Source organism: Protopterus annectens, chromosome 5.part0 (assembly GCF_019279795.1).
Source record: "Protopterus annectens isolate FY-2018-M chromosome 5.part0, PAN1.0, whole genome shotgun sequence".
Lineage (NCBI taxonomy): Eukaryota > Metazoa > Chordata > Ceratodontiformes > Protopteridae > Protopterus > Protopterus annectens.
The window spans coordinates 463574623-463597025 of NC_056735.1; the positions used below are offsets into that span (position 1 = coordinate 463574623).

Below are 22403 nucleotides of genomic sequence, written 5' to 3' on the forward strand. Positions count from 1 at the left end.
GGCTTGCAATTGATATGATGAATATGATGATCTCATTCCTTGGGGGTATTTAGAGGATCACGGGGACGGCTGTCTGTTTTTCGAAGGTATTATCTCCAATGATGCTGCCTCTACTGATATTCAGAAAAGAGCAGTGAAATGGCAAGGTAAGTGTTTTCATAATGTAGTTAGTCTTTGCTGGTTGTCATCATGCCTTACAGTTAGAAATTACTAGAGTGATTAGAAAGTAATAAATGGCCCACGTTCGGTGTCAGTAATACAGAACTGTTAAATGAATGGTTGTTATTCAGTTCTAACATCAATTTGCATCATATGCATCAGCTGCTGATTTATATAAGTACTGAATAAAGAGAGCTCAAAATGACATAAGCAAAAAATGAAATTTTATGATACAAAGACATAGGCAATTCTAAGAATATAAGGACATTCTTTTGGAAAGTATTAGTGCTACAAGGAAGAATGCAAATCTTTAGTATGTAGAAATGTGACAAAAAGGCTTCAGACAAAAAACACAAAGCCAAATGGAAAAAGATGAAGAAAAAGAAAGGCAAATAAATGGCTTTCTTTTGTAATCAATAATCGTGCATTGAGAAAAATGCAGTCACCACTAGGGAGTAATTTCTGTAGTAAATAAAGAAGCAGGTAAAACTAAGAATCATAGTTGCTTTCAGGCTGATGACCAATTACCAGCTAGAGAAAATGAGAATATTTCTGATTTGATTCACTTAATAATTAGAATGGAAATGCAGGTGCAGCTCCTTCTAATTATGATTTAAAGTTGTTACTTTATCTGATCATTCAGAAAGGCACTTTCCTTCCTCCCTCAGCCAGTTTGAGGAGTTTCTCTTATTTGATCTATTATGCACTTGAAAAAGGACTAAAAAAAAAAACACACATGACAGACATTCCAGAACAACATTATCTTAATCAATGTCTCTCTCACAGTTAGTTCTTTTGTCTGAACAGGTCTTCAGATTGTGAAGCAGTACAGATAAGCACTAAGTTCAACATCTTTGAAATAGAAAACATGGCCTTAAACATTCAATAAAGAGCACATATAACTAACTGTCATCTAAAAAATACAAATATCATAAAAATAGTGATGCAAACTTTTAGAGTAAAAGGTTTAAAATACACCATTTAATTTATGCTTACTGGTGAGTAGTTAAGTAATTTTTCACCTACCCTTGTATTTTTAAGACAAGAAAATTATCAGAATTCCCTCCTCTGGCATCCCAGTACATAGCACCCAAGCCAGAATACAATGATCTATTTAAATTGCTGCAAATATTGGCATGTTTACATAAAACTTATTTTATGTTTTGTGTCTGAACTGCAAGAATATGCTCATGTATCCTTTGATAAATTCTTCTCATTTTTCCCACACAAAATCATAATTTTGTTAAACAATTAAAAAATCTAAGAAGGTACAAATAGTGCTAACAAGATAAGAAAGAGAGGTGAGTAGAATGAGCAGAGGGAACGTTTTTAAAAAGTAAGCATATGCTCATCTGAGGGTAGGCAAGAAAAGGGGGACACATTCTCTCAGTAAAAGTCACAGTGAGTAGGCTTTACTTTATCTACTGAGACTATACTATAAAAACACTTTCTTAACCAGTTCTCTAATTTTATTGACAGTTACAGTAAAGTGTGAAATCATACAACATAAAAACAATGAAAAAGAAGGGGGAAGGGCCCTACCAGTTTAATGCTACAAAGGTCAAGCTGCATATTAGTACTTTTTCATGAAATAATAATAAAATAAATATAACAAATTACATAAGAAACAGGAGTCCTTAAGTAAGACACAAGATGAGAAGCCTTCTCTGAGTTCTAGCATAGTGGCAAAACTTCTACTGAAAATTCATAATATCATTTTAGTCAGCTATATAATTTACTAAAGATATAACAACAGTGGTGGGCTGACGCGGGGGGGAGGGGGTGCTAGGGGAGCCAAAGCTTGTTTATCAAATGGCAGTCACTGTTTGTGCTGCATAATTTGAAAACAGTGTTAGTAGAATAATTGCCTTTGGTGCAGAGATGCCTAATAACTATGAACTTGCTGTCAGTTTGTCAGCCATTCCCATTTGCAATATTACCAGCTTAGTATTTCTTAATGTAACATTGGCAATTAATTCTTCAGGGGCAGCAGGCACTGAATTTGTAGATGAAACACTAAAATGTAAAGTTGTTTGCCAATAGCAATGTCTTCATTACTTACAGATCCCTTTAATTTGGAATTATTTGGATGACTTTTACTTCATAGGTTCATAGCTGTGTACTAAGCTAATGGCTCTGGAGCCTTTACAAGCCTAGCCCGTAGGATTACCCTGGCATCGTGCCACCTGACCTTAGTTCCTAGTGCCTCTGTCGAGTAGAGTCACTGGAGTGATCCCCGGGGTGAATTTTGTATTTTCCATCCACTTATCAAGATTTCTCTTGAAGAGGGCCAGTGGGATGCTCTGTTTGACATGTATGGGAAGACTATTCCATAGCATGGGCAGTCTCTGGGTTACGAACCTGCCCCCTCCAGCATGTTATGTTGATTGTGGTAATGAGGATGAGGTCTCTAGAGCATGTGGTGTGGAGGGATTGGGATTTCTTTAGATGTAGCATTTCTAACAGAGCTGGGTCAGACATGGCTTTGTAAGTCAAGCAGAGATTGCCTCTAAGTAGGCGATATGAGACAGAGAATAGTTGGGAGTTTTTTGAGTTTGTCCATATAGGACAAGTGTTTAAGGTTTAGAATCCTCTTTTTGAGGTACTTTTGCAGCCTCTAAAGTTGTTGCAGGTGTCTAGTGAGGTACATGCCAAATGGGGCATTGTACTTGATGATTGGCCTAATGAGGGAAGAGTAGAGGGAGACAATGACCTCTTTCTTCCTGGATGCAAAACCCTTAGTAATGAGATGTGCCACATAGAAGGACTTTCTGACCACAGTGGCAATGTGGTGGTCAAAAGAGAGGTTGCTGTCAACCTGTGTTCCCAGATCTCTTATAATGCCTTCTGCATTCAGTGGACTACCATCGATGTGATAATTCATGGGAACTGGGTTTTTCCCAAAGGAGATGACAACACATTTTTTGGCATTGAGCTTAAGGTCATGGTTCTGAAACCAGTCTTTGGTCTCAGCCTTTCTGTAAGATGTCAACATCACACATTGCAAATGTCTGCAAACTTTGTCAGCCAGAGTCCCTTTGTGTTGGCCTGGACTTGAGAAAAGAAGATACCAAACAGGAGAGGACCCAGGACCAAACCCTGTGGGACTCCACTCGTGGCTGTTCGGCAGTCTGACTTAGAGTCAGCTACTTTCACACTGTGGGTTCTGTGAGCCAGTTTGCAACCCACCTAGTGATACAGGGGTTGCTGCCTAGTTTAGTGAGTTTTTCTATGATACCTGAGTGGGGAATGGTATCAAAGGTCTTGGCCAGATCAAGTTAGGCTGCATGAATGAGTCTATATTAAAACCACGAAAGCTGAAATCCACAAATACAATTACATCGACACATAAATGTCGATCTACTAAAACAGTGAACTACGGCAATGTTGAAAATCAGAATGCCGAACATATTTCTGGAAGCAACAGCGCCATACAGGTAAGTTAAACCTAACTAAACAAACCTAATATAACACACTTTTCTAAACGTTTTTGCAGGGGTGCAAGCCCCCCTGCACCCCGCACACCCCTACTTAAATATACCAACTCCAAGACTGCACTACAGTGGGGAAAAGGATATTTCCTCATCCCCATGATCACCCTGCTGGTCAAGGAAATTCATTCAGCATTCTGATTTTCGACATTTCTGTAGTTTGCTGTTTTAGTAGATCAATGTTTATGTGTCGATGTATTTGCATTTGTGGATTTCAGTTTTTCGTGGTTTTAATATACACCCATACGAACCACCATGCCTTCATCCACCAGCTCTGGTGAGACTCAAAGAAGTCAGTCAGGTTGAGCAGGCATGATCTACCCTTCACAAAACCAAACTGTGTAGGCTCCAGAGTTTGGAGATTCCCTATATCCTTGCTTATTAGGTCCATGATGATGCGTTCCATAACTTTGCATATCAGACTCGTGAGGCTAATGGGGCGATAGTTCCCAGGGTCTGTAGTCGCTGCTCCTTTGTGGAGAGGGATTACTGTAGTAGTGCACCATTTGGTAGGGACAAAGCCTGAGGTGAGGCTGTGACTGAACAGGCCACACAGGCAAGATGACAGTTCACTCTATAGCTCAAGTAGAACACAGCCAGGGATATTGTCAGGTCCCACAGAAGCTGAATTCTTGGCCTTGGACAATGCTGCTTTAACCTGTGCAGCAGTAATACTGGGTGCCTGGAAATCTACTGGTATTCTGATTGGTCCTTTGGTGGGGGAGAGAGGGGTAAAGTTGGCACTGAATCTGTCAGCCAGTGTATTGGCAATATCTGTTTGCACGGTATATGAGGTGCCATTGTCCAAAAGCTCCGAGAAAATCTGGGTATTGCCGTGGAGATTCTTTATACAACTATAGAAGGCCTTGTGGGTGTCTTTACTATCTGCTACAATTCTGTTTTCATAGCTAGCTTTAGAGGATTTGATGAGGGATGCTCAAGGATCTCAACTTTTTGTTGAGGCTGATAAGGGAGTTTTTCCAGTCTTGGGACTTCACCTTATTCCACATCAGTTTCTTCCTTCTGTTGTAGAGTTTGTTTATGGCAGGAGACCACCAGATTGGCTTCCTTTTTTTGGAGGAGAGCATCTTGGTTCTATTGGGTATGGTGAGATCCATGCATTTGTGTATGTGTTCGTATAGGGCATTAGTGTATGATTCGGCAGGTATGCAGCTGTTCTTTGAAGTTAGCCACCTCTGTTTTTAGGAGTCCAAAAGTTAGCTTTGGAGAAGTTTTTCATGGTGGTTATCTTTGCAGGGGGGTGGTGTGGATTTCCAAGGTAATTAGTTTGTGGTCAGATCTAACCAGGGAGGAGTTGACTATTGGTATAGAGCAATGGTCGCCCATGTTAGTAATGACCAGGTCAAGAATGTTGTTACCTATAGTGGGGGTAAGAATGAGCTGCTCCAGGGCATTGGAATTTATGAATTCCAGGAAACGTTGGGGAAATGTATTGGTACATGAGTAGTTTTCCTTAATGGAGGGGTAGTTGAAGTCGCCCAGTATGAGACTGTTAGGTTGGACCATAATATTCTTCAGGATGCATAGGAACATGGAGTGTGAGTCTTGGGACATGGTTGGGGACCTATAGCAGGCTACAACCTGAATTGCTTCTTACCTAATGTTAGCTGCACCTAAAGTAGTGTTATGTTGGGCTACCTGTCTGGAAGTGTGCGCATCCTTTATGAATATGGAATCACCACCACCTTTGGAGCTTCAGTCCAAGTTCTGAGGCTGAAAGGCGTGGAATGAGTTATAGCCTGGTAGTGCATGGGTGCTTTCTGCTGCCTTGAACCAGGTCTCTGTTACAGCACAAATGTCGATATTCTCCATTTAAGGAGTGCTTCAAGTGAGTGCATTTTGAGATTTAGACTTCTAGTGTTGAGCAGCATGACCCTCAGAATGCATTTGTTTGTAGTTGTTGATGGTAATTTGGTCTTTGGAACACAACCTAAAAAAGGCACTATAGGGGTTGCAAGAGCCTTGGCAGACATTGTGCTTATTGTCTGATATTGGTTAATTGTAATGACAGAAGCTTGAGTAGCCTTTTATGGTTGAAATTTTCTGAAATGGTTAGTTTTGTCATTATTGGTTTATACATTTTGTTTCATCACTTAATGGAATAAAGTTCAAAACTAGAAATTTAAAACACATGCAGAAGTTGTACTGTATTATGGAAGGAATAAAATTTAACACAATCTTGGAAGGTGAATCAAAAAAGACATGCATATATGTATGGCCCTAAAAATGTGTGCAAGGAGCCTATGATTTGAAAACAGCCCAAAGGTGAACTTAACTCTCCACAGACCAGATGCATTTTCTTTGAATGTGGCTTTTAGTGCTTCTGCAAAGAATGTAGGTTACAAGGGCAGAGACATTTACTGCTCATGCTAAGCCTGTTTTCATTGTGAGACTGTATTGTTTGTTTAGCAAGTGGCTACCAGTGTTTGTGCAATTTTATTTCAACATCTCTAACCATTGTAGAAGTAAATAAGAAAACATTACACACATTGATAGGTTTGAACAGTGTTTATGGTAACTGGGGAGAAATAGCCAAGTAATGGAATGCTGGAAAGGTTGGAGAAAGGGCTGCTGCTGTAGGGGGGAGGATGCTGCAGGAGGGCCTGCTCTAGGGGGCCCCAATCTATTACACTGCCTAGGGCCCCATTTGGCCATAATCTGGCTCTGGTTGTGAGCCAAACTGTAATCCTGAATAATAATACCACAATTTGGCTCATTCTGTATGCAGTCTACATGTCCTTTCTGTCATTAAGTGGGTTTTAGTAAGGTGCTCTGGTTTCTACCAGCTCCCAGAAGATATGCCATAAGTAAATTGGTGCTTCTCCAGTTTGCTTATAAATAAGCAGCTAGTGTGAGTAACTAGTTCTGTGTGTGTGTGTGTGTGTGTTGTGGGCACACATACACACAAAACACTTCCAGATGACAGTACAAATAACTAATATTAATTAACTTTCAGGGTGGCACATTGGTACAATGGGTAATGTTGCCACCTCACAGCAAGAGGTTCTCCAGTTTGGTTCTCAACTGTGATGTCTTTTGTGTGTTACAAATTATGTGGGAGCTGGAAACAGTGTGGCCATTTTTCCTTAATTTTCTCACTGTCATAACTCAGAGGTTTGCACAAAAAGTTACCATACCTTACCTAGAGGCAGTTTACCATGTAGGAGAAACAGATGTATACAGATGGTGATCCTTTGATGGTAGGGATTAACAGGCATGCTGGGTATATGAATAACAGCAACATTGTAAAACGTATGAGTGTAGCCACTAGTTCATTCACTTTCGTCTTGATCCATCACAAAAGTAGTTCATAGAAGGTGACTATTTTCGGGAGATTAGGAAGGCAAACACTGTTTCTAGATATGACTTGCATATCATAAACACCTGTCTTTTTAATTTATTGGGAATTATGACTTTAACCTTAAACATTCTACTACACTTATTTCTTTCCTTAGCCAAGAGTTTTATCCAGGCCTTCATTGGCTCAACAAATTAAAAAAACAAAAAATCTGGAACCCCATAGCTTCTGGGGGCCTACCAGCTACCCAGACCTCAGGTTTAATCAATTTATTTCAGTGAAGTATTGGCCAGTTAGGGTGCTGAAAGAACTGAATAAAAAGCTGACGACTAAGCCAAGAAATGGAAATACAGGATGATGTCATCCAGATGGTGTGGGTTGGGGGGGGCTAGGGGATAAGCAAAATAAGAAATTACTTTTGTCTAATGTGTATATCTAGTGTTATAAATTGCTTATGCCTTTAATGTCTGTAGGAAATGTATTCACTTTCTTCAATTCAGTGCTCATAGTTTCATATGTATACTTCTATAGCTGCAGAACATGAAAAGAAGATGAGAGGTGAGTATACCAAGATGTAAGACTGTCTAGCACTGGATAACTGCTGATACCTGTTCATAGACAGGAGTAGCACCCCTATCCATAGCTGTTCTGGATCTGCCTAAAACAAACTGTCCGCATCTTTGCATATAAACTATTTTATTCTAAGATGTATTGGCTATTTCATATTGCAGAGAGAGAATAGTAAGGAAAGGATCAGCCCGCCAAACAAATATAATATAATATGTTATTATAGTAGTCAATAATATAGTTAAACTGAAGCAAAGTACTTAGTAATATACTTAAGCTTGCATTTTAGAACATTTATAATTTTCAAGACTGCAGAATTTCTTGTGTTTCCCATCCTAATCTGTACTCAATTTGTACTCGGTAAAGAAGCTGGACTAATCTTCATCTGTCAAAATGTATATAGAAAATGATTAATCACAGATCTCCTGGAAAGTATTTTCCACATACTTCGACAAATTTTACAAAAAAACTATCGATAATTTATCCTAATGTATCAAGTCAAACAAACTGACGAGTTCATGTCTGTTAAATTATTCATGTTAAAAAGGTGGAGATAAATGAAAGAAAAAATATCCAAGGGGCATTGGTGATGATTTTGCATCTTTAATATATTGTTCCTCAAACAATGTTCTTGGATCAGTACAAGGTCATTCATCTATTCACATGAGAACATTTTCAAGCAGCCCTTGTTAATTTGAGATATGAATCAATAAACATCATGCTCTCATAAAATCTTTGAAGCAGATAAACTAATAAAAGGCAGAATGCTGCCTTTATTGTAGTTTTCTCCCACTTGATTTAATTTTTATAATCTAAGCTGTCAGGGACACACAGGTGTCTGCTGAACTTTTCTGAGAATAATCTCCTTAAAGATCTTTTTTCATTGGAATAACACAGGAACATATGGCAAAGCTTAAATGAAAACCATTTAGCCATTCATCCAGATCTCAAGACTTAATGGAAACACAGTAAAATAAGTAGCATACATTCTGAAATCATTATCTTTCTAAATGTAACCATAACAAATATCAGCACTTTACAAGGTAAACTCATTTAATAACATGAGATATATAACATAACATATTATATTTGTTACATCTGTTTTTGCTAGATGTTTCAGACAATATCATTAAGGTCTCACTTTATACAGATTTTTTTTATTTATTTTTTTATCACACCTACAAACTTATGACAGGTATAGAAAATCAATTACTTTGGCTTGCTGTAATCAAACGGCAGTAAGAAATGATCAATACAGGTAAGTTTTTCAGCATTGCCATTTTGTGATATAACAATATATCATTAACACATAGATTATGTTTCATAAGGTAAACATTGGATTAATCACTTGCAGCATTTGTATGTGAATGTGTACTAGTCTAAACTTTAATGTACATCCCTTATGGATTATCTTCGATATGAGGTATAGTCATAAAGTGTTCAACTACATGCAATGTGCAAACCGACCTCATACATTCCATTCCATTCACAGGTACTTACATACGTTGCAATGATGCTGGCCAACTATAATTTCAGCACTGCCTGCCCTTAAACCATTTCATTTCAGGCAATGCATGTGTAACACCTACATTTTGAATGATTAATATAAAAGCCCTTCACATCAAAACATCAAGCTCAGTATTACATTTCCATTGATTAGTCAACTGGTGTTAGTCAATTTCTTCCACCAGCAGAGAATTAAAGCTGTACTTCAGGGCAGTTCTTTGTTGGGAAAAGTCATACAGACGCCAGTATTTAACAGATTTCCAAAGGCACTGCTGCATTGGATTCTAGTTCCATTGTAAGATCTTCCTAAACCTTGTTAGCTTGTTTGCATCACAAAATATATACTATCAAAGTGTGTCATATGACCAAGCCAAAACAATCTCGGCTGCAGTGGATATATGTTGTTGTGTCTTTCGGCCTATCCCGGTTAGGGGTTGCCACAGCGGAACTCCGGTCCGCTAATATTTGGTAGTGGATTTTTACGTGCAGAGTTACCAGCCCTGACGCACAACCTTTAACGAAGGCACACCCATTCACGCATGCCTCCACACAGAAGACACTCTAGCTGACAATCGAACGGGGCAACAGATATATATATATATATATATATATATATATATACACACACACACACACACACACATACACACACGCACACGCAAGCATTTATACCTCTGTGTGTGTGTGTGTGTGTGTGTGTGTGTGTGTGTGTGTGTGTGTGTGTGTGTGTGTGTGAGGGTAGTATATTATACCTATCTAGCTATAGATAGATAGATACAGATATATAGACATACAGTATCTTTATAACCTCACTGAATGAAACAAATCATAATTTTGTTGATGTATACACCTTTTATAAATAAACTTAAACACAATTAACACTTTAAATAACACACTAACCCAGGAAAAGCTTTGCAAATAATATCGGCAGCCTATGAAGTATCTCTGCTATGTAAACTGTTGCAAGCATACAGCCTTAAAACTCCCTGACACATAAATGAACATAATATTCTTTCTCCTTTCTCTTCCATTTCCAGCATTTTCAGTATTTGTTCCTTAAATACTGCAGGTCAGATCTTCCCATATTACTACTTTGCACAGCTGATAGATAGATAGATAGATAGATAGATAGATAGATAGATAGATAGATAGATAGTTTTCATAATTCTCTAGGTGTATATTATTAATATGTTTGTTTGACATGGTTCATTGGCAATAACACATAATAAAGCTATTTCAGCATTTGCTAACAAATACATCAACAGTATCCAGCCTCAGAATCACCTTTTTTGAAGGTATCTTTAAAACTTTCTAACCAAACCTGCCTGAGGAAAGACAATTTAATTTAACTTTTCAAGAAATCAAAACTGAACAACCAGTTTAAGAAAACGACTCATTTAAAGTTCTCAACTGGTGGACTGATATATGAAGCCCAACATGTTTAGTCAATTTCCTACAGTTATACACGTTTTCTTTAAGTGCTCCAAGCAAACTCAATATAGAAAATAAATTTTCAAAGATGTCTCTAAAACAAACTCCAGAATTTACAAGAATAATCAATGTAGCGACAGAACAGTATTTGTACCTTGTGGCTTCCATTTTTATTGCCACGCCTTAAATTCTATCAGTAAAAGTTGCAACATTTTTAAATTCAATTACAATGTTCCACAATGCACAGACAGACCTAACACTCATTGTACATCACTGTAATATCATACCAGTTTATTTTAAGGTAGCACAATAAAAGATTCATTGATTATATTCAAATCAGCAATGGCCATGACAGATTCCTTAATAAATCTGCTTTCTAAGTTGAGATGTGATTCTTAGCACTTTGTACACAGCAGTGGTGATACAATACATTTTTTTAGCTGCGAAATAGATGGCTGTCTATTGCTTCCCATTTGATCATCGACATTTAATTAATTGTACAAGCATTTTGAAAAACAAGCTGCACAATTGCTTCTGATGTTTATTTCGCACTGTCTTAAATATTCAGGCATGTCACACCTTCACTGAAAAATAAAGATGAGCAGGGCAAGGCCTCTCGATATAGAAAACAAAAAGAATTCTGATAGCATGTAGTAAAATATTTAAACAATGATCATAGTGAAAACTACCATTCTTGAAGTAAATGGAAAAAAATGGAGAACCCTGGATCTTACCTTTAGATGTTCCTTAGCCTTGGTTGTGTCCAGGTTCTTTATGCTAATATCTATTTCCACTAGAGTCTGTTCAGCTTCATTCATCCACTGGCCAAGATCTTTCATATCCAGGTGGAAAGAATGCCACTTCTCCATACATTTATCAAATTTCCTGCGTAAGAGAAATAGATAATAGAAAAATCACCATTAAAAAGAGAAGAGCTGTCAAATCCTTGATTCGTATAAATGCAGATCAAATAAGAATTTACCTAAGATAACCTACACTAGACATGATGAAGACTATCAGATTAAAAATATGTGTGTCTGTGTGGGGTGTGGATGGGTATGTACATGTGTGTTTGTGTGTATAGGCTAACCCAAACTGTTTGGACTGCACAAAAATTCCCACAAAAGAAAGAGGGTACATCACCTGAACTAGGCTTAGCAAAATGTCAGTACTGAATTCAGCAAAACAACAATGCATACGTCCATGAATTTTATTCAGCATAACATGCACAATTCCTGCCCTGGCACTTTTAAGTTACAAACTTATGAAACTTGAAAAAAAATCTTAAGTTGCTACAGTATACTTTGTCTATACATGGCCTTTAGTAAAACAGTCACACCTGCAATAATCATTTTTCTTTAAGTAGTGTCATAGTTGGCAGAACTTTTGATCTCTGAGTTCAAGTCTATTAATTATTTTACCTCAAGCATTTCACTCACTGATGGATTCTTTTTTTTTTTTACAACTTCTAGAAATGAATGCATAATTATGCAAATTACTGCTTTAGGCATTTATATTCAAAGCTAGACAAGAAAACTAAAGAAAACAAATTTACATGCAAGTATTTTCAATTCCATTAGCACAATACCTGGTGGATATGGTTACTCATGTTTTTAAAATGCACATCATGCCATTTTGGATACTTATGTTTGTTTATACAACTGAAAACTTCATGAAAATATGCAGCTCCTTCTCATATTCCAGATCTTACTTAAATCTTCAAATTACATTTAACTTGCACTGTATATGTAACTAATCTTATTCTGTGCAATAAAACTTCTGCCACATGTAGTGCCAAAGCCTTCAGGAATGTATTATTTCCTTTTCTATAAATTTAGGCATTTTTTTTCTTTGAAACTAATAAATAATGCAGGAGACGAAAGAAAATGCTTATAATGCTCTTTCAATGATGTTAGCAGAGATATGCTGAATTACATTTAGGACTCTGTATGAAAGAAACATTGCAGATAATAAGTTTTAAAAGATCATCCTACTAATGTTTGATAATAACCTTTTTGAATATAGTACAACCAATGTTTGATAATAACCTTTTTTTTAAATATAGTACAATAATCTGGAATAAAGAACATGTTTTTATTTATTTTATTTTACATTTGTTAACCGGGAAAAGTCCAACTGGACACATATCCATTTTCAACAGAGGCCCGGGGAGAAAAGCTCCAATAGCATGTCATAAAGAAATTACACAAGAATATCATACAGAGATATAGGTTCCATAGAAACATAAGTTATGAATAGATTAACAATTCCTTTAGTAAAGTCAGCATACAGCATTCTAGCAGTAGGGTTTATATAGAACATAAAAGATAAACACATAAGAAAAACATTTTTTTTCTTTCTAAATTATGAGTACTCTCAATATTTTGTGACAAAAATAACCAGTTATTATTAAGCTTTACAGTGAAAGGAATTAGGGGACCTTTAGTATAATCCTTGAACATGGTATTGGTGCAAATTAACCTGGGGGTAGCATGAACAAAGCCAACTGTTTGAGAAGTGGGTTCTTAGGAGTTTCTTAAATCGAATAGTGGAGGTAGTGGAGGTTATTTGGCTAGGCAGTGGGTTCCCGATTTTGGCAATAGTGCAGGCAAAGAGAAATTTGCCAGCATCATTTTTGTGTCTGATAATGCTTATTAGGTTCTGAGAACTAGATCGTAAGGCTCTGGTAGGGATGTGGGGGTTAATTATATTCTGAAGTGCAGGGTTTTTTTCTGGAAGGTAGAAGAGATTATGTGCTATTGTGAGTTGATTAAATAGAAGTAGATGCGGTAGCTTGAGCCAGTTGAGGTGGTTAAGGGTGAGACAGTGGTGGGATTTCTATGAGGTTTCAGTAGCGAACTTGGCTATTTTGTTATAACAAGATTCCATTTTGTTCAGATCACTCTGGCAAAGATTAGTAAGGATGGGAGAGGCATAGTGAAGGATGGATAAGAGATGGGTTCTTGCAATAATAGCTTTGGTTTGTTTAGTTATAAAGCGTTTGTTCCTATAGAGAAATCCTAGTTTTTTATTAACTTTCTTAATGGTTTGTGCTATATGGATGTCAAATTTGAGGTTATTATCTATTTCTACACCTAACAGTTTAGTATGTGCAGTTGGAGTGATTTGAATGTTATCTTTGGAGTAAATGGTGAAAATGTTGTTGGGGAGGGAGCATGACCTGGGCCGAAAATAATTAATTAAATTTTTTTGGGGTTAAGAATAAGTTGGATGTTTGTGAACCATGTTTTGGCTAGAGTAAAAGTGTTTTGGGTGAGAATTTGCAGTTCCTTTAATGTGGGGGCGGCACTTATAAGGGTGGTGTCATCTGTGTATTGTACTACTGATGCTGTGAGTGAGGAGGAATTGATTTGGTTGGTGAATAGTGAGAACAATAGTGGGCCAAGAATGGATCCTTGAAGGACACCTATGGATACTGGTAGCAGGGGGGACAGCTCGTCATGCCATAGGACTGCCTGCTGTCGACCAGATAAGTAGCTAGTAATCTATGATATAGTGGAGGGGCTGAGGCTTAGGGGAGATAAAGTTTGGAGAAGAATGTTATGGTCTACCATGTCAAAGGTTTTAGATAAGTCTAAGAAAATGGAAGATACAAATAGTCCCTTGTTTCTATTGTGGTTAACTATATCTGTAAATGATAGTAATGCTGTGGTAGTGCTGTGGGATGGTCTAAAGCCATTCAGGGTTTTGGAGATTAAGTTGTTTTGTAAGAGGTACCAAAGTAGTTGGGAATGTACAACTCTCTCTAATATATTGGATAGAGGTGAGAGTATTGCGATTGGGTGGTAGTTGGTGAGTAATAAGGAGTTGCCCCCTTTGTGCAGTGGAATAATATGTGATATTTTCCACAGGGTGGGGACTTTGAATTCTGCAAGTGACCTGTTTATGAAGATGGACATGGGATAGGCTACGGTGTCTGCTGCTATCTGAAGGAATTTGGCTGGTAGGGTGTCAGCAGCTAGTGTGGTTGGTTTGAGTTTCTTAAGGAGCTTTGAAATAATTTTAGTGGGTACAGGGTGTAGGGAAATTTGGTGGTATTGTTTTGAGTAGTAGGGTGGGTTTTGCTAGTGTGGTTGGTTTGAGTTTCTTAAGGAGCTTTGAAATAATTTTAGTGGGTACAGGGTGTAGGGAAATTTGGTGGTATTGTTTTGAGTAGTAGGGTGGGTTTTGCTAGTACCTGGTATAGGGCTGCTAGTGGTATTGAGGGCATTGGTAAAGGTTTGGACTGTTTTGGTAAAGAACTTGTTAAATTGTGTGAGAATGTTGTCATGGTTGTTTGGTAGTACTGGGGTTGGGGTGGTGGCTTTACCTGGGTGGATTATGCCACTTATTGTAGCCCAAAATTTCTTAGGGTTGTTGGCATATTTTTCCTGCATGTTTTTGTAGTAGTTACTGTTGTCTAGTTTGATTTGTTTTTTGGCTTTGTTTCAAAGTTCTTGGTAGTTTTGTCTCAGATTACTGGTTTTGTTCTTTTGATATTGACTCCAGGCCTGATCCCTCTCTTTCATTGTAGTCTTAGTATCTTTAGTTAGCCATGGAGCATAGTTAGCTTTTAGTCTTATAGTTCTGGAGGGGGTATGACAGTTTAGGATTTGCAAGAAAGTGGAATTAAAGTACTGTACGACATCATCTAGAGAGAGTAGTTTTAGGGGTGTCCAATTACAACTTTGTAGTGAATTGATAAAGTCAATTGTTTTAAAGGTTGTTTTGTTACGTATTACTCTGAGGTTGGGTTGGCTTATTTAATGGGGTCTGTTCCGAATTAGGTAGGTTGGTTGATGATCACTTAGACTGTCAGGTAGATAACCAGAGTGCCATGTTAGAGTGTGGTCAGATAACAGAATGCAGTCTAAGATGGATTCACGTTTTGAGCTTTTGCTTATTCTGGTTGGGGTGGATATAATTTGGGTAAATCTATGGAGGTTAATGTGGGTAGGTGGAGTGTGGCTAGAGCAGTTCAGCCAGTCAATATTAAAGTCACCTAATAGTGCAGTTTCTTGTGGCATGGGGTTTGAGATCCAGTTTAGCAGGTTTTTCATTATAGTAGTGTTACTGCCTTGGGGAATGTAGCCGCCTGCAATAATGATATCATTGTTTGAGTTTAGTTTTAATTTGGCAAGGATTCGTTCAACATCTTTGATTTCTTGGGCGTTATAATCAATTTGTTTAATGGTGAGATGATTTTGGAACAATATCGCTATGCCACCTCCCTTTTTCTCTACTCTATCTCTGCGTATTATGTTATAGCCAGGGGCTGTAATCTCATTATTATGGTGTTCTGGTTTAAGCCATGTTTCAGTTAGCACTGCTATTTCTGGTTTATATACAGCTAGAAGGGCATGAAGGTCCTGGATTTTGTTAAGTATACTTCTTGCATTTATGTTAATGAAAAGGAGAAAGGAGGTAGGTCTATAGTATAGGGGGTTTGGCTGATGAGAGTCTGTGTATGGTGTTGTGGTGGGCCCTGGATTAGGGTGAATGTCACCACAGCAAATGAGTTTGTGTAGTAATTTAGTATGTTTTAATGAGGAGTGAGTGTTAGTTCTGACTGGCAGTTTGTAGTGGGAGTAAGAGACTGATCTAGAGGAGGTGAGGTCTAGTGGTGTGATAAGGAAGTTACAAGGTTTCAGGGGAGTGGATAGAGGTTCAGTTTGCCATTGTGGGGGTTACTGATATGTAGTGGAGTGTGGTAAGAGGAGAGCCAGGAGAGCAGGAAAAAGGTGTGATGATAGTACATAGGTACAGTAGTGATTTTATTAAGTGGGACTGTTGTTTATAGTTCATCATATTTGGTGAAGATTGTTTAAGGGTAATATTTTATAGTAAGTGGGTTTGATATACTAATAATGAGTGATAGTAAGTGTGTGGTGAAGGGTGTTGGTTTGTAAGTGATATGTGTGGTGTGAAACTCTAATTGGGTGGGAGGGAACTGATAGAGGGTGTGGTGTCTATAAATGTAATTGATATGGGGGTGTGTGGGAATGGGGGTAGGGTAGAGTAAGGGAACGGAGTGAGTGTAGTGAACGGAGCGGGGCAGAGCCAGTAGTCCAAGACACTGGAGAGTTTGGGAGACTATCAGTGTTATGTGAAAGAGAGCCTATTACTGCAATATGTATCCTTTACGGGTGGACGGTAGTTATGTGGCAGTTAAGTAACCTTAGACTAAATTCAAACAAAATAGTATATCAGAGATGTGTTGTGTAATTCAGGGAGCTGGAGTGTGGGCAGGATGGGTCAGAAGAGGCAAAGGTGCACTCTAGATTATAGAGGAAAAGGAGTGCAGTGTAACTAAGAAGGTAAAAGATATATGAGGGGAGGTGATGCCTGCCGCAAATCTGTGATGCAGCGTTTGACCACACTGAAATCAGTCAGTTGTCCTTAAGAGAGTACAGTATGTAAAGTACACTAAACCAAGAAAGTTAACATACATTCACTACATTCAGGCTATGGGTCTCTAAAAACTTCTTTGCTGGGTCCACAGTATTTTCTGGGCGGTTCTTCTTAACTGATGTAGGTATTTGATGGGGGGGGGGTGGGCTTACATAATGGTTACAAATGGTATTCACTACTTTTAGGCTATGGTTCTCTCAAAATTCTTTGCTGGGTCCACAGTAATTTTTGGGCAATTCTTCTTAACTGATGTAGGCATTTGATGGGAGGGGGGAATCCTTAAATAATGGTTATGAACGGTATTCACTACATTCAGGCTATGGTTCTCTCAAACTTCTTTGCTGGGTCCACAGTATTTTCAGGGTGATTCTTCTTAACTGATGTAGGTATTTGATGGGAGGGGGGAACCCTTAAATAATGGTTACGAATGGTATTCACTACATTCAGGCTATGGTTCTCTCAAACGTCTTTGCTGGGTCCACAGTATTTTATGGGCTATTCTTCTTAACTGATCTAGGTATTTGATGGGATAAGGGAAACCTTGAATAATGGTTACGAATGGTATTCACTACCTTCGGGCTATGGTTCTCTCAAACTTCTTTGCTGGGGCTACAGTATTTTCTGTGCGATTCTTCTTAACTGATGTAGGTATTTTTATGGGAGGGGGAACCCTTAAATAATGGTTACAAATGGTATTCACTACTTTCAGGCTATGGTTCTCTCAAACTACTTTGCTGGGTCCACAGTATTTTCTGGGAGATTCTTCTTAACTGATGTAGGTATTTGATGGGGCAGGGACCCTTAAATAATGGTTACGAATGGTATTCACTACTTTCAGGCTATGGTTCTCTCAAACTTCTCTGCTGGGTCCACAATATTTTCTGGGTGATTTTTCTTAACTGATGTAGGTATTTGATGGGGGGGGGTGGCCCTTAATTAATGGTTACGAATGGTGTTAACTACTTTCAGGCTATGGTTCTCTCAAACTTCTTTGCTTGGTCCACAGTATTTTCTGGGCGATTCTTCTTAACTGATGTAGGCATTTGATGGGAGGGGGGAACCCATAAATAATGGTTATGAATGGTGTTCACTACTTTCAGGCTATGGTTCTCTCAAACTTCTCTGCTGGGTCCACAGTATTTTCTGGGTGATTCTTCTTAACTGATGTAGGTATTTGATGAGGGGGTGGTGGCCCTTAAATAATGGTTACGAATGGTGTTAACTACTTTCAGGCTATGGTTCTCTCAAACTTCTTTGCTTGGTCCACAGTATTTTCTGGGCGATTCTTCTTAACTGATGTAGGCATTTGATGGGAGGGGGGAACCCATAAATAATGGTTATGAATGGTGTTCACTACTTTCAGGCTATGGTTCTCTCAAACTTCTTTGTTGGGTCCACAGTATTTTCTGGGCGATTTTTCTTAACTGATGTATTTATCTGATGGGAGGGGGGAACCGTTAAATAATGGTTACGAATGGTATTCACTACTTTCGGGCTATGGTTCTCTCAAACTTCTTTGCTGAGTCCACAGTATTTTCTAGTTGATTCTTCTTAACTGATGTAGGCATTTGATGGGGGCCCTTAAAATAATGGTTATGAATGGTATCCACTACTTTCTCACTATAGTTCTCTCATATTTCTTTGCTGGGTCCACAGTATTTTCTGGGAGATTCTTCTTAACTGATGTAGATATTTGATGGGAGGGGGAACCCTTAATGGTTACGAATGGTATTCACTACTTTTAGGCTATGGTTCTCTCAAACTTCTTTGCTGGGTCCGCAGTATTTTCTGGGTGATACTTCTTAACTGATGTAGGTATTTGATGGGAAGGGGTGAACCCTTAAATAATGGTTATGAATGGTATTCACTACTTTCAGGCTATGGTTCTCTCAAACTTCTTTGCTGGGTCCACAGTATTTTCTGGGTGATTCTTCTTAACTGATGTAGGTATTTGATGGGAAGGGGTGAACCCTTAAATAATGGTTACAAATGGTATTCGCTACTTTCAGGCTATGGTTCTCTCAAACTACTTTGCTGGGTCCGCAGTATTTTCTGGGTGATTCTTTTTAACTGATGTAGGTATGTGATGGAAGGGGGACCCTTAAATAATGGTTATGAATGGTATTCACTACTTTTAGGCTATGGTTCTCTCAAAATTCTTTGCTGGGTCCAGAGTAATTTTTGGGAAATTCTTCTTAACTGATGTAGGCATTTGATGGGAGGGGGGAACCCTTAAATAATGGTTATGAATGGTATTTACTACTTTCACGCTATGGTTCTCTCAAACTTCTTCGCTGGGTCCACAGTATTTTCTGGGCGATTCTTCTTAACTGATGTAGGTATTTGATGGGAGGGGAGGGACCCTTAAATAATGGTTACAAATGGTATTTACTACTTTCAGGCTATGGTTCTCTCACACTTCTTTGCTGGGTCCACAGTATTTTCTGGGTGATTCTTCTTAACTGATGTAGGTATTTGATGGGGGAGGGACCCTTAAATAATGGTTACGAATGGCTCTCACTACTTTCAGGCTATGGTTCTCTCAAACTTCTTTGCTGGGTTCACAGTATTTTCTGGGTGATTCTTCTTAACTGATGTAGGTATTTGATGGGGGAGGGACCCTTAAATAATGGTTACGAATTGTATTCACTACTTTCGGGCTATGGTTCTCTCAAACGTCTTTGCTGGGTCCAAAGTATTTTCTGGGCGATTCTTCTTAAGTGATCTAGGTACTTGATGGGAGGGGGAACTTAAATAATGGTTAAGAATGGTCACTACCACGCTAGCAAGCACAGCAGCGGCAGCATCTGTGGGGAGGCTAGGACAGTTTGAAAATGGCTCCTCACCAACAGTGTTCCCTAAATAAACTTCCTTGGAAGGAAGCACAAAGTCTTGTTTTACAAATTATTTTTGGGCAATGGGATATATTTACTTTGCTGCAAGTTTGGTTAATTTCAGGTATTTCTTCTATCTTGCTGACATCATCAACAAGATATTATAGTCCTTGGCTGAAATATTTATCATTATTCATACAAAGAGGCTCAATAAGGAGGTATATTTGTGTTCAAAATATTTAAAGCTATCCAAGATGTCTTATAGATTCTAGTTACACAAATGTTTTAAAAGAGTATCCAATTGAATGTCAAGCAGCAGTCATGTATATGGTAATTACATCAATATAAGTTTAAGATGTAGGTATACAGAGATTGTAATGTGACTCTTAAATACCCATCTTCACTTGAAATTATTTATCTAACTAAATTTATATACATCAAGTTTGTCACATTTCAGTATAGACATTTTTCTGTATAAATAGTGTTTATTACATTTCATACATTTCACTGAAGGAATATGTCAGCACTGTGCTGGTGAACTAAGAAATGAAAGGTGTGGCTGTCACAATATACTAGTGATAAAATTGTTTGATTAAAATGCTCCTTAAGGACTCAAACATAAATGATAAGGTATGTTTTGTGCTTCCATTTTATGAGAAAGGGGGAGAGAGTGATTCATATAAAAATTTTGAATACCTAAAATTAAATACACAAATCCATTCCTTCATAGCGCTAGAGCCACCCATACAACTCATTCCAGAGTCACAGAGTGACATTCATGCAGTGATAAAAATCAGAATGAAAAAGTCAGTTCTGTGAAAGAGCTTCTGCAGAGTAGCATTAATGTTATTTCAATATTCTTCTCTCTGATTCAGAAAGAATTACCCATTCGTTGTAACCCCTTCTGATTCAGTGACAGTGCTACTACTGAAATGATTTTTCATGAGCAGAAAAATCACTGCTGGTGGTGGTCCTACTAGTCATGCTGCAGGGCGATGAAGCAATGCATGGGAACAGCCAATGATAATTTGACATGGGTTTCTCTTTGGGCTTGCCAGCACATACACATTTATGCTGCTGAACAATTCACACAGTTCCAGTTGCATAAGTTAACACACCCAGCCATGTTAATTAATATGGCAAAAAGAAAGCAATCACTCACTCAAGTTAATGAAGGGCAGCACTGCAGGTAAGTAGAGTAAAGTTTAGTGGTGCTATAGAGGTACGCAGTATGTGAGTATGTGTCGGCAATGGTAATAATGGAATCAGGTCTACGTTTTTGTGAGTCTGCATGGTTGTTTGCATTAGGGGCATTATGAAAGAGATGACGAGTATGGATTGCCATGTGTGTGTTAGCGCATGCTTTTGGATGAATGGATGGATGAATCTGTCCAACAGTTTGTTTGAGTGGGGGGGTGTGAATAATATTGAAGGGATGTCTGTTTGAGTGTTGTAATGTTCGTGAATGTGTGTGCGTGTGTGTGTGTGTGTGTGTGTGTGTGTGTGTGTGTGTGTGTGTGTGTGTGTGTGTGTGTGTGTGTGTGTGTGTGTGTGTGTGTGTGTGTGTGTGTGTGCATGTGTGTATCTCAATGTGTCTGTGACAGTGTGTGTGCATAGGTGCCTATGCCACATGTTATGTATGAGCTGACGGAAGAAAATACCACCAGAAAGTGCATGTCAGCTTGGGTGGTAATAAAAATTAAATTAGCTAAAATTGAGAGCTTCCTCATTGTTGCTATACATGTCTGTGAATTGATTTTTTCCTTGATCATGTAAACTTTACCTACCTACAGTAGGTACTTTATGTGACAAATGTTCAATTCTCTGAATACTAGCCACTATGACTTCACAGAATCCACAAAATTCTGATGAAATATTCAGCACAGTTTTATTTGTTTTATTTTTAGTTAAGGTGTTGCTTATTCAACACTAAGTATATATATATATCTATATATATATATCTATATATCTATATCTATATATATCTATATATATATATATATATATATATATATATATATATATATATATATATATATATTATATATACATTTATATATATATAGCGGAATATAGAAATATTTCCAGTAGTCATCCATTAACGAGTATATCTCAAAACACTCAACAATGGCTTTTCCCTGTAAATTCTTCAGAGACCTTGTTGAAGCCCACCTGCCTTTTATTCTTTAATGGAAAGCAACTGTCTTTTAATTATTTGTGATTTAGTATTGCTAGTTAGTTACCTAGTGAAGGAGCTAACCTATTTAACAGATTCTGATGCACACCTTCTATGTCACCTTCACAGTGTGTTCTTCTATTCTCTGTGTACTCTTTTTACAACTTATATGTGCTGTTGATATATTTTTTGTCTGTATTACTATCTGTACATTACAACCGTATCATCACTTACTCAATCTTGTACTGTTTCCCTTGGAAAATAAATATAAAATAATATGCAATTCTAATTTCAGAATGCATTTTTTCACTAACTGCAGTTCTTATATCTTTTTTTCTTTTTTGGCAGTTGGCATGCTTGACACGTGACTGCTATATCATCTTGTTTACCCTGTTAATGAAAAACATGTAAGACTTTGTTATGTTTATCAGTTATGTTACAGAGAATGTGCATGTTATTATTTTTATTAAGTTTCCCATAAATACTTTACCAGAGATCATTTAACAGTT

General features: G+C 37.8%; 1 protein-coding gene across 9 annotated transcripts in view; it reads right to left on the reverse strand.

Annotated features, from left to right (window-relative positions):
- The window catches only part of DMD (dystrophin), a 9298038-nt gene that overhangs the window by 5100074 nt on the left and 4175561 nt on the right, over positions 1-22403 (reverse strand). For all 9 annotated transcript variants that reach the window (XM_044072398.1, XM_044072396.1, XM_044072400.1 and 6 more), the window contains one exon: positions 11208-11358. In XM_044072398.1, coding sequence (XP_043928333.1) covers positions 11208-11358 — 151 coding nt within the window. The remainder of the gene's footprint in view (positions 1-11207; positions 11359-22403) is intronic.